The 17,520-nt window shown below is 31.0% G+C and overlaps 1 protein-coding gene, 1 long non-coding RNA gene and 1 pseudogene across 2 annotated transcripts; 1 reads left to right on the forward strand and 2 right to left on the reverse strand.

Annotated features, from left to right (window-relative positions):
* Window positions 1-515: 515 nt before the first annotated feature.
* LOC131655169 (uncharacterized) lies at window positions 516-2,089 on the reverse strand. Its single transcript, XR_009299674.1, has 3 exons — window positions 896-2,089; window positions 734-788; window positions 516-621 (listed from the first exon to the last, which is right to left on the reverse strand). It is a non-coding gene; the product is annotated as an uncharacterized LOC131655169 (long non-coding RNA).
* Window positions 2,090-10,255: 8,166 nt separating this feature from the next.
* LOC131655170 (uncharacterized) lies at window positions 10,256-14,292 on the reverse strand. The gene is made up of 2 exons (XM_058925068.1): window positions 14,051-14,292; window positions 10,256-12,396 (listed from the first exon to the last, which is right to left on the reverse strand). The coding sequence occupies exon 2, from the start codon at window positions 11,561-11,563 to the stop codon at window positions 10,694-10,696; it is 870 nt and encodes a 289-aa protein (XP_058781051.1). The 5' UTR covers window positions 11,564-12,396; window positions 14,051-14,292; the 3' UTR covers window positions 10,256-10,693.
* Window positions 14,293-15,020: 728 nt separating this feature from the next.
* On the forward strand, window positions 15,021-17,477 carry LOC131657724 (uncharacterized; annotated as a pseudogene).
* The last annotated feature ends 43 nt before the right edge of the window (window positions 17,478-17,520 follow it).

Raw genomic sequence — 17,520 nt, forward strand, 5'->3', positions numbered from 1 at the left:
TGAAACAATGGTAAGAAACTGTCTTGGTCATGATGACCTCTTGTCAAAGAGCATGATTTGTATAGCAAATATCCTTCTTATGGAAGAATGCGAACAGCACTTGAATAAATTCATGAAATTCTTGATCAATACCCTCTTGAGATGTACTTTGACCATTCCTTGATTTTCATAAGAGAAAGTTTCTGAACTAATGATAAATTAAATTTGTATCTTAGAGAAACTTTAATTCCATATCGGACCTTAAACACCTAATGCTTTGTTGATCCATACTTTAGTTGAGAGAGAGGTATTTTGATATAAATGGCCCAAATGGTGGAACACATTGAATAATCCTCGAATGTATATATGGAATCTTAAAGCCATAGAGAAACCTTGATCACTAATATCTTTGAACTCCGTGCCAAATTATGGATTACTGATGCATGAATTAGACAGTTTAATGGATGGTATGTATATGAAATGGAAAGCTTAAGCCAATTATAGAATAATTAGATGGGCAAATTTTGGGGTGCAACACCAGTTGTAGGACCATCATCATCCATGGCTCCACCAGCTACACCAGCAGCACCCTGGTACATCCTATCAATGATAGGCTTGCAAATACCTTCCAGCTATGAGATTCTAATCCGAAACCAAGATAAGATTGTAAGAAAAATGGGATAAGTATCAAACAAACTTGACATCCCAGAAAACTATCTCAAAAGTATTCACACCGGAGAAATTTTGAATGTACCTTCATCCTCTTCAAACTCATGTGTAGTACTTATCATTGCTTCCTTTTGTAGCAGCTGTTACACAGTAGCAAAGTATCAATATGATGAAAGCTAAATATAATTTGAATCTAGAAAATGACCTCTCACATATAGAGAAAAAATCTACACTAACAGTACTTTACATTAGGGACTAATTGGAAGAGCTTATTTGAGTTACAAAACAGCCGCAACATCTAAGAGAACATCCGAAATTCCTGCAAAAACTTAATCTTAGCATTGATATTTCCTGCTCAACATGTTGCTAAGTTCCTGACATTTTTAAACTGAATGAATAAACAGCAACTCTGATTCCAGAATTCCAGCTTTCAGTGCCACAACACAATAAGCACCAACATTGAAATCAATCGACATTGAAATCAATCTATTATGAGCTGTTTAATACTCGGAAGCGAACCAAAAATTTTGGAGGAACATTCTGCAAGAAAAAAATGTATAAAATCATGGTTCCAAATTCATGAATGAATCATTCACCAAAAATCATCTACATGGCTTTATAATTCCACTCACCAAAAAGCCATTAAACTGATAGCCACTAAAAAAATGGTCATGAAAGATAACATTAAACTGTATCCTTGAAATTGTAAGAAACTGAAACTGAAAGATAACATGTTAATCCAAATAGTATATATACTATAACATCTAATCGAAGCAACTGAAACTGAATCATACTAAAACCAGTAACTAAGTTTCTAAGTTCTAATTGAACACTAAAAGAGTTTTAATTCCATCTAGGCTAAGAAATGCATCACAAAAATCACAAACCAGAAATGGTTTAGGCCATCTGCAACCTTAACAACAATACATTGTTACTCCCATAAACCAGAAACTATGCAAATACATTATTGATTATATTGTTACAATGAACAACAATCGAATAACTCGAACAACAACATCCCAATATTCTGTGTGATTTCTGAAACAAAACCGTGTCTTGCGGCTGCCATCGTAAATCAAGGCAAAATCGTAATCGTAAGAAAAAAGACGAAGGGTTCGAAGGGGGTGAATATCTGAAATCAGATAGCACATATTTATACAAATAGTTGAAAGAAAAAACCTTCAAATTCAAATTGATGATGCACTAATTGAGTTTTGGGAGATGAGAAGGCAGCTTCAAAAAATTGCATCGTAAATTCAAATTGTGAATAATGAGAAACCTAAATTCAAATTGTAAGCTTATCGTGATATTTTCGAGAAAATCCCATAAATTGTGGCTGCTCTTTTGCGTGGAAAAACGAAAAGATAGAAAAGGGGGATTGTATCCCAATAGATACCCATGATGAAGGGGATACGGTTCTTTCACCTGGATGCATCTAATAATAAATAAAATAAATATTAAAAAGAAATAAAAAGTATTAAAAACGAAAAAAAGAAATTTTACCTTATATAGAAAGTTTTGAAATAGCATGGGAGCTAAAATGATGACACTTGGCAGACTTGCCAAAGTTCTCATCTAACTTTTTTATTATACTCCCTCCGTTCCTTTTTAAGTGTCGTTTTAGAAGAATTTTTTTGTTCCTGTTTAAGTGTCGTTTTATAATTTAATGTTATAATTTGTCATTTATACCCTTATTTTCTCAATAACTCCACCTCAAATTTTTCAATTAGTTATTAAAAAAAGAGAGTGAATGATTGAATTTATTTGGAAAGAGAAAAATAAATAAGAGTATAATAGGAAAAGTAACTCTAATAATCCACTATCTTAGTTGAAGAGTTTTTTGCTAAAACGACACTTAAAAAGAACGGAGGGAGTAAATGATAACAATAATACTAGAAATTAATGAGCGAAAGAAAAATGGATAATAATGTTAAATAAACAAAGTAATTGTAATCTGTGAAAAAAAAAGTAATTGTAATAAATATAATATATGCAACTGTTTTAATAAGTTATTACTAGAAGTAAGAAAAAATTAATAAAGTAATTGTAATAATTAATATAAAATATGCAACTGTTTTAATAACTTACTAGCAGGATACCCGTGCTATCGCACGGGGTCGTTTGGGTTTAATATTACGAGGATAAGATCTATCTTATAAAGTTATTCCGTATATATTTAAACAATACACATATTAATTGGATGACTATCGGAATAAAAATTAAACATGTAGTATGTTAAATAATAGTTAACGATGTAAGAGCTAATAATACATCCAAATTTTAGCTCTTTAACTAAAACAATAATTACACGTCGCAATATGTCATTTGTCGGTTTTTAAATTTGTTTTACGGATCATAAACATTCACATAATCACAAATATAAACAAAAAAAATGTAGCAACCTTTATGCATTGATTAAAGTAATATAACAACACTATACTTATTTAATCCAATATAAAAATACTTAGAACCCGTTTATAAAAACACTTATTTGATCCAACGCTGGGTAAAATAATTTTATAAAAATAATTAGTAGATTTTTCTTGTTTATTAAAATATTTGTAACTTGTTTCCGTTTATAAAAATAATTGTATCACCAATATACTTTTTCGCATTTATAAAAATATTTTTAACTTATTCACGTTTATAAATATAATTGTATCAATAGTAGACTTTTCCCGTTTATAAAGTTATTTGCAATTTATTTTCGTTTATAAAAATAATTGTATCAACAATAGTCTTTTTTGGTTTATAAAAAAATTGTATCAACAATAAACTATTTTTGTTTATAAAAATATTTGTAGCTTATTCCCGTTTATAAAAATATTTATATCAATAATAGACTTATTTTCGTTTATAAAAATATATGTAACTTGAAATATATATTTTGTTTAAAAAAGATTAAAATAAACTAAAATACTTTGTTGATTTATATATTATAATTCATATTTTGCAAAAAAATATGCGCGCACGCACACACATTTTTCAGATATAGAAGAAACAATTATCTCTCTTCCTATGTAGTTTTCCATAGTTTAATCTAACACTTAAATTAAGTGGTGGTGAGGGATTTAACTTAACCCTCGCCCTAGAAGTCACCTATTTTAGTTAGATTATAGTTATTATTAATCCTAGCATTAAATTTAAGAAAAGCAAATGTAATAATAAAAATACAAAAATAAGATTAGTTCTTTTTTTTCAAAGTGTCAAAAATACAAAATTTAGTGATTGATTAAATCTAAAATGTGTTTCACGCAAGGAGATAGAAACACTATTCTCTTGGCTAGCAAAAGGATAGCCTTTCATTGCCGTCATGTTCTTACAAATGGCATATGCAGCTATGAACATCATGATCAAAATATCAATGGAACGTAGCATGCAGAGTTACGTCTTCGTTTTCTATCGATATGCCAATGCTTTCATGGTAATTACGTCATTCGCATGTCTGTATGAAAGGTAATCAATTCTTTTGTCTCTATCTTTTGTTTTTTTTAATATAAATTTATTTTAATAATAAATTTATTAAAATCCCCTCCCCACGAACTCTTGAGAATCCAAGCATCTTTCTCAAAACCAAATGGGAGAACGTCATATCTAAGCCGTCATTATAATATATGTTTGGACAAGAGACAACGCTCGTAAATGTCGCCAGTTTTTAGTTATTGATAGCAATTTTATCAAATAAAGCATAAGTTAGAAATTTTTTATTCAATTTATATAAAAGTAATGAAAGATGATCGGATAAATATATCACATATTTAAAATTCTTTTGTCAAAAACATTTAATTGTCTAATAGATGGCCATTTTTTGCTATTTGACCTTAATACGTGGCAAGCATACTAAAATAAAAAATGAAAGCTGCAATTTTTGTTTTGTCACGTAAGAATGGTCTTTTTCTCGCATTGCTCCAAAATGAAGTAGATATTCCATTGCAATGGTTGCCAACTCATCAATACAACCAATGTCACATGCTCTATATCCCTCTTGATACACTATAAAAATTTTAAACCATTAATTCTTAATTGTATATATCTTGATGAACAACACATAAAATTGAAGACATGAAAATATAGTAACATTACAAGTATCTATAAAATTAACCAAAAATCAATATTCTATAAATTATTATAATTAACCAATGGTATAATGAGAAATTGAAAACTCTATTATAATATTTAAAACTACGTTCAATTCTATTATAAAAATATATATATTTTTAAAGAATATTAAATTACTAATTTTTTTAAATATTAATCAAATAATAATAATAATCTCAACAATGGAAAATAGATGAACTCCTTCCAAAACTCTCGTCGTGCTAAAATCCCTACAGGAACCACAAACATATCCTAATAACAAAAATTAAATTAATGATACAAATTTTCAATTATTATGATAAAAAACGACTTAATTATACGATATACCTAATTTTTAACATGGGTGACAACTCCTTTGTCATGTCAATCAAAATCTTCCGGAAAATTATTGGTAGGAAGGATTAAAGCGTTACGAGTGTGAGTCCAAAAGCGGAAACTTTCCTTAGAGTCGAGAAGCTACCCACAGTTTCCATTAGGTCCGAGTACTTTGTCACTTTGTGATCAGCATAAGGATGCTTTTGGTTTAGTTTGGAAGGAGCTTGTGGCATTGCAATTTGCAATGAAGCCATCTTATCCTAATTGATATTATATCTTTGTCTAAAAAATTAAAATAAATTAAAATAATTTATTGATTTATATATTATAATTCATATTTTGCAAAAAAATGTGCGCGCATGCACACACATTTTTCATATATAGAAGAAACAATTATCTCTCATCCTATGTAGTTTTCCATAGTTCAATCTAACACTTAAATTAAGTGGTGGGTGAGGGATTTAACTTAACCCCACCCTAGAAGTCACCTATTTTAGTTAGATTATGGTTTTTAATAATCTTAGCATTAGATTTAAGAAAAGAAAATGTAATAATAAAAATACCAAAATAAGATTAGTTCTTTTTTTTTGAAGTGTGAAAAATATAAAATTTAGTGCATTGGTTAAATCTAAAATGTGTTTCAGGCAAGGAGATGGACAATGGGGAAACACTATCCTCCTGACTAGCAAAAGGATAGCCATTCATTGCTGTCATGTTCTTACAAATGGCATATGCGGCTATGAACATCATGATTAAAATATCCATGGACCATGCATGCACAGTTACGTCTTTGTTTTCTATCGATATGCCACTGCTTTCACGGTAATTACGCCATTCGCATTTCTGTATGAAAGGTGATCAATTCTTTTGTCTCTATCTTTTTTTATTAATATAAATTTATTTTAAATAATATAATATTAATTTTCTAATTGAAATATATAATGAGAGAAGCCTTACATTTTAACCACAGAAAAGTCAGAAGAATCCTTCCTCTTCCAAATCCCCTCCCCACGAACTCTTGAGAATCCAAGCATATTTCTCAAAACCAATTGGGAGAACGTCATATCTAAGCCGTCATTATAATATATGTTTGGACAAGAGACAACGCTCGTATATGTCGCCAATTTTTAGTCATTGATAGCAATTTTACCAAATAAAGCATAAGTTAGAAAATTTTCATTCAATTTATATAAAAGTAATGAAAGATGATCAGATAAATATATGACATAATTAAAATTCTTTTGTCAAAAACATTTAATTGCCTAATAGATGGTCATTTTTAGCTATTTGACCTTCATATGTGGCAACCATACTAAAATAAAAAATGAAAGCTACAATTTTGGTTTTGTCAAGTAAGGATGGTCTTTTCTCGCATTGCTCCAAAATGGAATAGATATTCAATTGCATTTGTGGCCAACTCATCAATACAACCAATGTCACATGCTCTATATCCCTCTTGATACCCTGTAAAAATTTTAAACCATTAAGTCTTAATTGTATATATCTTCATGAACAACACATAAAATTGAAAACATGAAAATATAGTAACATTACAAGTATCTATAAATATAAAGTTAACCAAAAATCAATATTCTATAAATTAGTATAAATAACTAATGATATAATGAGAAATTGAAAACCCAATTATAATATTTAAAACTACGTTCAATTCATTTATAAAAATATATATAATTTTTAAAGAATATTTAATAACTATTTTTTTAAATATTATTCAAATAATAATAATAATCTTAACAATGGAAAATAGATGAACTCATTCCAAAACTCTCGTCGTCCTAAAATGCCAACAGGAACCACAAACATATCCCTAATAACAAAAATTAAATTAACGATATAACATTTCAATTATTATGATAAAAACGATTTAATTATACGAGATACCTAATTTTTAACATGGGTGACAACTCCTTTGTCATGTCAATCAAAATCTTCCGAAAAATTGTTGGTAGGAAGGATTAAAGCGTTACGAGTGTGAGGCCAAAAGCGGAAACTTTCCTTAGAGCAGAGATGCTACCCACGGTTTCCATTTGGTCAGAGTACTTTGTCACTTTGTGATCAGCATAAGGATGCTTTTGGTTTAGTTTGGAAGGAGCTTGTGGCATTGCAATTTGCAATGAAGCCATCTTATTCTAATTGATATTATATCTTTGTCTAAAAATTTTAAATTTCTAAATAGTTATAACTTGAATTATATATTTTCTTTAAGAAAGATTAAAATAAATTAAAATAATTTGTTGATTTATATATTATAATTCATATTTTGCAAAAAAAAGTGCGCGCATGCACACACATTTTTCATATATAGAAGAAACAATTATCTCTCTTCCTATGTAGTTTTCCATAGTTTAATCTAACACTTAAATTAAGTGGTGGGTGAGGAATTTAACTTAACCCTCACCTTAGAAGTCACCTATTTTAGTTAGATTATGGTTTTTATTAATCTTAGCATTAGATTTAAGAAAGGTAAATGGAATAATAAAAATACCAAAATAAGATTAGTACTTTTTTCAAAGTGTCAAAAATACACAATTTAGTGCATTGATTAAATCTAAAATGTGTTTAAGGCAAGGAGATGGACAATGGGGAAACACTATCCTCCTGGCTAGCAAAATAGCCATTTATTGCTCTCATTTTCTTACCAATGGCATATGCAGCTATGAACATCATGATCAAAATATCCATGGACCGTGGCATGCACAGTTACGTCTTCGTTTTCTATCGATGTGCCACTGCTTTCATGATAATTACGCCATTCACATTTCTGTATGAAAGGTAATTAATTCTTTTGTCTCTATCTTTTGTTTTTTAATATAAATTTATTTTAAATAATATAATATTAATTGTCTAATTGAAATATATAATGAGAGAAGCCTTACATTTTAACCACGACAAAGTCAGAAGAATCCTTCCTCTTTCAAACCCCCTCCCCAGAAACTCTTGAGAATCCAAGCATCTTTCTCAAAACCAATTGGAAGAACGTCATATCTAAGCCGTCATTATAGTATATGTCGCCAATTTTTTAATTAATTAATTTTATTTAATTAGTTTTATTTAAATAATACAAAATAAAATAGAAACCTTAAATTTCTTTTTTAATTAATTAATTTTATTTAAATAATTTAGTTTTACTTTAGAATTAATTTAGATTGTCTACTTTATAAAAAAATTAAAATATAATTTTATACCTATGTAAATACACCAATTTGTACATGGATCAAACTTTCTTTCACAAAATCAAAACATTTTCTTATTATTTATAAAATAAAAACAGTTAACCAATGCAAAGCTTCATCTTTATTGAGTAATAATAATATTTTGAAAAGTTAATTGTTTAGAGCGCTCCCATAATGGCCTTTAGTTGATTTGTATTTATAATTTATAACTAGGTTAATTTTCATTGGGGATGGTTTTATTTTAAATAGGATAGTTATTTATAAATTATTGTATATTAAACTCCCTCCGTTTCTTTTTATGGTTCGTTTTAAATGAATTTTTTTTCCTATTTAAATGTCGTTTTATAATTTAATGTAATGATTTGTCAATTATATCCTTATTTTCTCAATAACTCCACCTCACATTTTTCAATTAGTTATTGGAAAAAGAGAGTGTATAATTGAATTTATTTGGAAAGAGAAAAATAAATAAGGGTATAATAGGAAAAATAACTCTAACAATCCACCATCTTGGTTGAAGAGCTTTATACTAAAATGACACTTAAAAAGAAACGGAGGGAGTAGTTCCTTAGTTCACAATGAATCCTACAAACAATACACGGCCATCTTCCTCAAAAATGTCAAATTTTGACATTGAGAGCGGTTGACTTCTTCATGAATGTGAGGACGCTACAAGAGTTTCAACTGCAATCGATCAACATTTGAGCAGTTTACTTGCAGTCAACCTCTTGGTGTGACGTGGACTCTTCTTAGTCGTTTCTGTTCAGCGGAGCTTAAAGAATCGCATATAATGTGATCCTAAAGAAGATGTTATGAAGAAGCTCATAAAATATGAGATATTCTCATAGTTAAAAGGAAAGAAACTTTCAAAACACCTTTCAGGGAGCTCGTTTATAGGTTTCTCACCATGCTTTCCTTAGCGACATTTCTTTTGGCGGCTGTATTCATGATGCTCTCCTTTATGGAGATCGCGCAGATCAAATTATGAATGTTCTCTAGTGGAAGTTTTTTTTTTGTGTGTAAGCAAGTATATAATATAGTAGAGAACTAAAGATTCTCAAAACCTGTTTACACAAGAACGGGAAAATCCCGCCAAAAGAGAAATTACAAATCAATTAGAATTACGAAAGGTATAACAAATGATCTTTGTTAAATTCGTAAAAACTACAAATGGAATGTGTAATTTCTCCTATAAAACTCCATTTCCAAACCAAAGATTTTATATCCCATACCGTATTATTCACATTCCAACCTTCATCTCTAAAGCATGAATTTTATGTTCTTTATTGATAGTCTAGCATGTATTTTATATGGTTATGAGATTTTGGTTATTATTTTAGTGTTGAAACTCTGATTTAATGTGTATTTTCTTATTTATAAGTTAAGAATGTTTGTAATTTTATTTTTTCTCTAAGTTACTTTTTAGCACCAAGTTACTTTTTAGCAGAGTCGTCTCAAACTTTTGAGAGGCCCTGTGTAAGAAGTTGAAGTTATCTACAATTAAATCGTGAAATTTTTTTAAGGGGCCCTATTTGTAGCACCAAGTTACTTTTTAGCAGAGTCGTCTCAAACTTTTGAGAGGCCTTGTGTAAGAAGTTGAAGTTATCTACAATTAAATCATGAAATTTTTTTAAGGGGCCTATTTAAATGTAAATTAGCAGTGAAATATATAATCGGAGGCCCTTTTTGTCATAACTTAAACATGAAAAAGTGTGAGGCCCTGTGCTGTAGGTCGCCTTGCACGCCCTCAAAAACGGCCCTGCTTTTTAGTATATTTAAATATACTTTGACGTGAGATGTAATTTTTGTTTTTGCTTAATAGTAATTTTGACGTGAGATGCAAAAAAATTCTGCTTAGTAATTTTGTAGTGCTATAGTAACTTTGACGTGAAATGCAAAAAATTTATTTTCTATTTTACAATATACTAACTAACAATTTTCATAAATTAATACCGCACAACATAAACAAAAAATTTCTTGCAATTCATAGTAGGAATTCAAGATTGAAATTTAAAATATTACTATCTTCACTTTCAAGAAGATAAATGAATTGGTAAATCCAATGCTGTCAATATGAACACCCAGATGGATGCATTAACCACATTGAACTACATAGATTAACATGTCTTGTAGCCCTGCGTTGCCAGTTAGGGAGAACAAAAAAATAGCCCTAAAACTTTCTCGTAAGAAATGTTATGGTTAACATGGTTCTATAAAAAAAGATATAATATAAGGTCCACTTGTGAAATTAAATTGAGAAAAACATTACATCAATAATGTTAAGGGCTGTTTGTTTAGCTTATTTTAAGACAGTGGCAGAACCAAGAATTTTATGTAGTCTGGGCAAAAAATTTAACTGCACGTTACATGTGACAATATATAAATAGTCATAAAGTGTGCTACATAAGAGAGATGAAACTTAACCTGCGAATAGTGTGCTAAATAAAATTAAGAGGTAGATGCCCTCTCCGAGACTTCTTTGCGGTAAATGTTCGAATAATATCAACATCTTTAAGTGACTTGAATATCTCCTGCCCGGTGTAACATATCATCAAGTCATTGAACCACACATCGTTGATCTTGTTGCGCAAATTAGACTTGATAATCTTCATTGCTGAAAAAGCTCTTTCAACAGATGTTGTCGACACCGGCAATATCAAAGCCAACTCAATGAGCTTGTGGACTAATGGAAATACCAAATGTTTCTCAGCTTGAACCATCTTCATAGCCAAACTTTGAACATCTTCACAAGAAGTAAAGGAAGCATGCCTTTTCACTTGATGTGCATAAGTCTCAAGTTGCTCCCTTATTGTTCCACAGTCATCATCAGAAAAATCTGCATGATAAATATTAGCAAGACGGGCAAGCTTATCAATATCAAACTTGGAAAAAGAGTTCTTAGGGTCAAGACATGAGAAGCAATCCAGCACAACGTTACTTCCTTCACTAAATCGGTGATTCATCTCCACACATATTTTGTCGATAGCAACATAAAAAATCTTTGCATCGTAATGGTGAAGATTAGTGACAGTCCTCCCTTCTCTTCTTGAACGACCCCGAACCGGTATTTCTTCATCCATATTTGGCACTAGCATACTTTGAGTAAAACAAAATTCTTGGACATCAATAAACAAATCATCCCAACCACACTCTCTCAATGTAGCCAACCAAACTTTAACATCATCAACTAATTCCATAGCAAGCACAATATTAAGATCTTTTGTTTGCAAGATTTTTGAAAGTTCATTTGTGATACCAAACAACTTTAACATAAGCTTCAAAATGAAATAAAACTTAAAGCTCTCCATTTTTCTATCAAACCCACCGCTTGAGATTGTCCACGTCCATCTTCATCAACAATACTAAGCACCTCTAACACGGAGGACCACATCTGATCCAATCGAATCAAGGTAGTATAATATGAATCCCATCTAGTATCCCCGGGTCTAGCGAGACTAGATGATTGGTGCAAGCCCTTTCCTTGAGATATCTCACCACTCGCAAGTCTATTCAAAATATCTTGGTGTTGTGCCTCCTTCAAAGCATCATTTCTCTTGCAAGATGCACTTGTTGTGGTTACAATCAAGGAGATGTACTCAAAGAAATCATGAATAGATGAGCAACTATTAGTAACGGACACAACCATCAATTGCAAACGGTGAGCATAACAATGGACATAGAAAGCATAAGGGTTTTCATCTAGAATCTTTCTTTGCAAACCATTAAACTTACCTCTCATATTTGAAGCCCCGTCATATCCTTGCCCTCGTATCCTTGAAATAGATAACGTGTGACGATCGAGAATACCATAAGTTGCATCCTTCGACTCATTGTATTCAATCCATGTATAATTCTTATACCATGCTTTACAAAATGCTCTTGAAGACTTTCCAAATTGAGTACGAGTAAATCTTGCTAAATCTGGTTGCGTTGGACCCTTCAATATATATGCCCTCCTCACTTGGTCTTGAATATCCGGAGCATACTCATGAATTTGTTTCCTACATCCTGGATCACACACAATCTCATTTGGATTAAACTCATTGACCACATTAGGGGGGCATTTCTTCTACTTCAGCTTCCGGTTGCTTAACATTCACTTTCTCAATACTTGTTCTAGGAACCAAAAACCTCCTCATCTCTGAAATTTAATAATTCAATGAAAAAAACTTTTAAATAAACAATTTGTAACACACAAATTGACAAGACCAAATAATTAAATTAAATAAATACATTGTAACAACAAAGTTATTTTATTTAATTATTATAGTATTTTTGGAGTAATTCTTTCTATTAGTAATATTTTGACAAAGTTAAACATGAAAGTGGTAGAGAGGCTCAATTAAAATTATTAATATATACTATAAAATGCTGGTCACGTTTGAATTATTGTATATTATTCTCCTTTGTTTGGAAGTTGCAATCTATAAAAACTAAAGTATGTGTACAAAATATTTCCACAATCATATTTCATAGCACATAGAAACCATAATTACTAATCTTTGGATATCTGAAACATGCATTGCCAAAAGGCATCTGATCCCTTTTTAAGTTTTGCAATCTGATCCCCTATAAAAACTAACCTATATAATATATAATATAATATAATAATAATATGTTGTTATAATAAAAAGAAAAGTTAAGAGAAGTAAAGTACTTGTACCTTACTTATAAACTATCTCAACTTACCACCATTCCACTTTACAATTGATGTTAACTATTTCATTCACATTTATTATCTAGTTTATTATTTCTAAAAAACATTAAAAAAAAAACAATCATCTTCATCAGAACGACATCCGGTCTGCACCCATCCAACCACATCTTCTCATACTCTCGTTATCTCCACACTCATCCTTCACTAGTTCTCTCAACTTCCAAAATGGATCTAGCATAATCATGTAATGAATAGATATACAGAGACGGTGTTTGTTTGGAATAGCTTAATCATGTAATGAATAGATCTTGAGTTTGTTACGATTTACGTTTTGCAATTGTATAGTGATAACACGAAATTATATAGTATATTTGATTTGATTTACATAAATAATGTTTTTATTTTCTTTTAATTATCTCATTTTATTTTAGTATTATGCCGGTATTTTTATTGTTTCAGATATTTAGGATATTCGAAGACTAGTTGAGGAAAGGGAAGAAATCGAGAAGAAATCGTTCAAAAAGCCAAAGAAATGGAAGGGAGGTTATATAACAAGAGGGAGGTGAAGAAGAAAAGAAATAAGTTAAAAGGCCGAGCCCACCTCACAAGTGGAGGCGCCCGCCTCCAAGGCCACTAGGGCCCACGTCTCCACCACCCAAAAGATGAGACGCCCGTTTCAAGGCCACGTCTCCATTTGAGACGCCCGTCTCCATCTTGTTGAGACGCCCGTCTCCGTCTCCATCTCCTATATTTTTGCTGCACGTTCCAGACTCCCACGTCTCTTATATTTTTGCTGCACGTTGCAATCAACCAACCAAGTCCACTCACCCCATGATTTTCTCAACTTCTCCAACCATGATCTCCACTACCTCTCACATGATAACTTCCAACAATTATCACTATATAAAGAGAGGAGTATTCATGTAAACAATGTTGTCAAGATCGCGATCCAGATCGTGGAATCGCACGATTTTGCGATCTCAATCACCTCCACCGATCTGGATCGTAAGCAAGATTGTTTTTAGCTCTGATTTGCAAATCTGAGAGTAGAATCGTGCAAATCCAGAAAATATTGGGATTAGTTACCGGGTCAAGTGCGACCTGGTTTACAACCTGTATGCTATAAATACATAAATACCTAATTTTTTCAATAGCTCTGAATCCGAACCGGTGGGCTTCTGCAAATTCGGCGACATAGACTTCAATATTCTCAAATTTTGCTGTTGGAGAAGAAGAAGTAAGCAAGCTCGTTTATGGTTTTTGTGCTCTGCTTTTCGTTTTTGTTTGTGTGTGTTCATCTTCTCCAGAATATATGTTACTATTTTATTATTGAATATTGTTTGGTTTTTATCTCTTGAAAGTTCACGTGAGTGTATTCATTATTCAATGTACTATTATCTTTTCAAAATAATATATAATAATGGTCAATTGAAATAGGAGCTAGGAAACATCACCGTCACCGTATTCATTCAATGTATTATCGGTAACATAATATAGTCAATTGGTCATTGCCTCATTGGAAATAGGAAGCATCACAGCTCACGCCTCACAGGCTTTATTGGCTTGTTCCAAATTTATTTGTATTATAATATATTCTAATATATGATATTTTTTAAAATAATAGACTTTATAATATTATATATTTTCAGAGTATGTGTCGTGTGTAACTGCAGAGTATATTTTCAGATTTTGTAATATTCTAATAAATGATATGTTTTTAAAATAATAGACTTTATAATATTATATAATAATACAAATTTTCTTCTTCACGTGACAATGTGCTTTAATTTTTTTAATTATTTTTATTTCTCAAATATTCATACAGAATATTTTTTCAATTCAATATGTTAATTATATTATAAATATATTATAAACACAAATGAATATAGGTTTAAAGAAGAGTTATTTATTTTTTTTAATTAGTTTATTTATCTGTGGTTTTTATAAAAATTGTTTTTTAAATTTACTTATTTATTTATATATATTTGTAAGATATTCTTTTACATTCTTTCTTTTATTTTTTTATTACTACATGTTTTAATTTTCAAAAAATATTTGTATTATTAATTATTTTTATATAAAAGTTATTTGCTTTAATTTTTTTGTTAATGGAACAGATGACTGGTGGTAGTAGTAGTATGTCGGTTCCTCCAACAAATTCAAGTGTTAAAAATGTGAGAAAAAGTTAAGTCGCAAAAAATGCTCCCGGTCAGAGACAAGATGTGGGATGGCAACATGGCACTCCCGTAAACGATGGATCAAGAAAGATCAAGTGCAACTATTGTCATGAAGAGTATAGCGGCGGTGTTTTTCGATTTAAGCATCATTTAGCTGGGACAAATAGTAATGTTGAACCCTACCTATCTGTTCCTGATGAAGTTCGCAAAGAAATGTTTACCATTGTTCATAAATTGCAAACCCAACTCATCAAGAAGAGAACTCTATGTGAAGATGTAGTAGAGGTTGATGTGGAAGATGGTAAGAGAAAAAAAGCTGAATCTTCAAGTATTGCAAATATTTTCAAGAGGGGGATAACTTCTCAATCAACTATCAACGATGCTTTTAAGAAAAATAGGATACTGACCTACAAGTTGCAACTTATTTTTACAACAATGCTATCTCCTTTAACGTTGTAAAAGATGAAGAATTTATAAAGATGTGTGAAATGATTGCCCGATATGGTAAAGGATATAAGCCACCATCTTATCATGACATTCGAGGTAAACATTTAAAGACAAAAGTTGAGTCAATAAACAGCATATTGGTGGAGCATAAAGCTGCTTGGAAAAAATTTGGATGTACAATAATGAGTGATGGATGGACTGACCAAAAGAGGAGGACTATCATAAAATTTTTAGTCAATAGTCCTATGGGAACTTTCTTTTTAAAATCAATTGATGCATCTGGAATTTCAAAGACAGTTGATAAAGTTTTCAAAATTCTGGATGACATCGTTGAGGAAGTGGGGGTAGAAAATGTTGTTCAAATTGTAACAGATAATGCTGCAAACTATAAGTTGGTTGGACAAATGTTGATGGACAAGAGGAATATGCTTTATTGGACACCTTGTGCAGCTCATTGCATTGATCTAATGTTAGAGGAATTTGAGAGCAAAACACCTATGCATAAGGAGATTATTGCTTCGGGTAAAAAGATCACAACTTACATTTATGCTAGGACGGGTCTTATAACTTTGTTGCATCATTATACTGCAAGAGGTGAGTTGATAAGACCTGGTGTCACTCGCTTTGCAACATCATATTTGTGTTTGGGTTGCTTGAATGATAAGAAAGGAGAATTGTATAGGATGTTCACTTCTAAGGAATGGAAGGATAGTAAATTTGCCAAGACAAAAGATGGGAAATTAGTTGAAAATATAGTCACAAACAGGGACTTTTGGAAGAATTTGGTTATTTGCCTTAAGGGTGCTTTTCCATTACTTAAGGTCTTGCGTATGGTGGATTCTGATGAGAAGCCAGCCATGGGCTATATCTATGAAGCAATGGATCATGCAAAAGAGAAAATTCAAACTAGCTACAATAATAAGAGAAAAAGGTACAATTTTATAAAATATCTTAGATTGATTTATTTCATATAAATAATATATAAGTATTTATTTATGAACTAATTTAATCTTTTCTTTCTCAAGCTACCAACCTTTATGGAAGATTATAGATGACAGATGGGACAAACAGTTGCATAGGCCTTTGCATGCTGCGGGTTACTATCTTAATCCAATGTTGCATTACAAACCTAATTTCAAAGCAGATAATGAAGTTAAACAGGGGATGTATGCATGTTTAGAAAGGATGATGGGAGGAGACGTGGATATGGTGAATAAAATTGATGGTCAACTTGAGGATTTTAAGAGTAAAAAAGGGTTCTTTGGGAGTGAAATAGCTCAACATGGACTAGAAAACAAGACACCGACTCAATGGTGGGAATATTAAGGTGATGCACGCCTGGAATTGCAAAACTTTGCTATTCGTGTGTTAAGTTTGACCTGCAGTTCTTCTGGCTGTTGAGAAACTGGAGTGCTTTTGAGATGCTATGTTTTCAAATTATCATATATATTTTTTATAGCTACTATATGTTATGCATTTTAATTTAATATTTCCCATTTTAAGGTTCATACGAAGAAAAGAAACCGGTTGAAACAAAAGACTATGAACGATCTTGTGTATGTGATGGTAAATACAAGATTGACCAAGAATAAGGCTGAAAGGAAAGAGCGAGATCTAACAATCGATGATTTCCAAGATGATGATGATTGGTGGTGTGTTGCTGAGGAAGAAAATGCAGGTGGTAATCATGTAAATGTGGCTGATTTAAATGAAGATTTGATGCAAAGTACTGGTGTTAAATCAACTGCACATGTAGATGAATTTGATGTCTTTGAAACTATAGAATGTGACAATGAAGAAGAAAATTCAGACGAAGGTGATGGAGAAGATGATGATGATGATGATGATAATGGTGGAGGAGATGATGAGATTAGTGAAGATGAAGGAGATGACATTATGGGGGATAATCCAAATTATCGGCGTATTTATGATTTGTACTAGCCTCTATAATTTGAGTATTTTATTTTATGGACTTTGTTATTTT

This window comes from Vicia villosa, linkage group LG3 (genome assembly GCF_029867415.1).
Source record: "Vicia villosa cultivar HV-30 ecotype Madison, WI linkage group LG3, Vvil1.0, whole genome shotgun sequence".
In the NCBI taxonomy this organism is placed as follows: Eukaryota; Viridiplantae; Streptophyta; class Magnoliopsida; order Fabales; family Fabaceae; genus Vicia; species Vicia villosa.

Excerpts from the sequence above, each read along its gene's own strand:
- LOC131655170 (XM_058925068.1), bottom strand. The coding sequence starts at position 11,563 with ATGGAGAGCTTTAAGTTTTATTTCATTTTGAAGCTTATGTTAAAGTTG.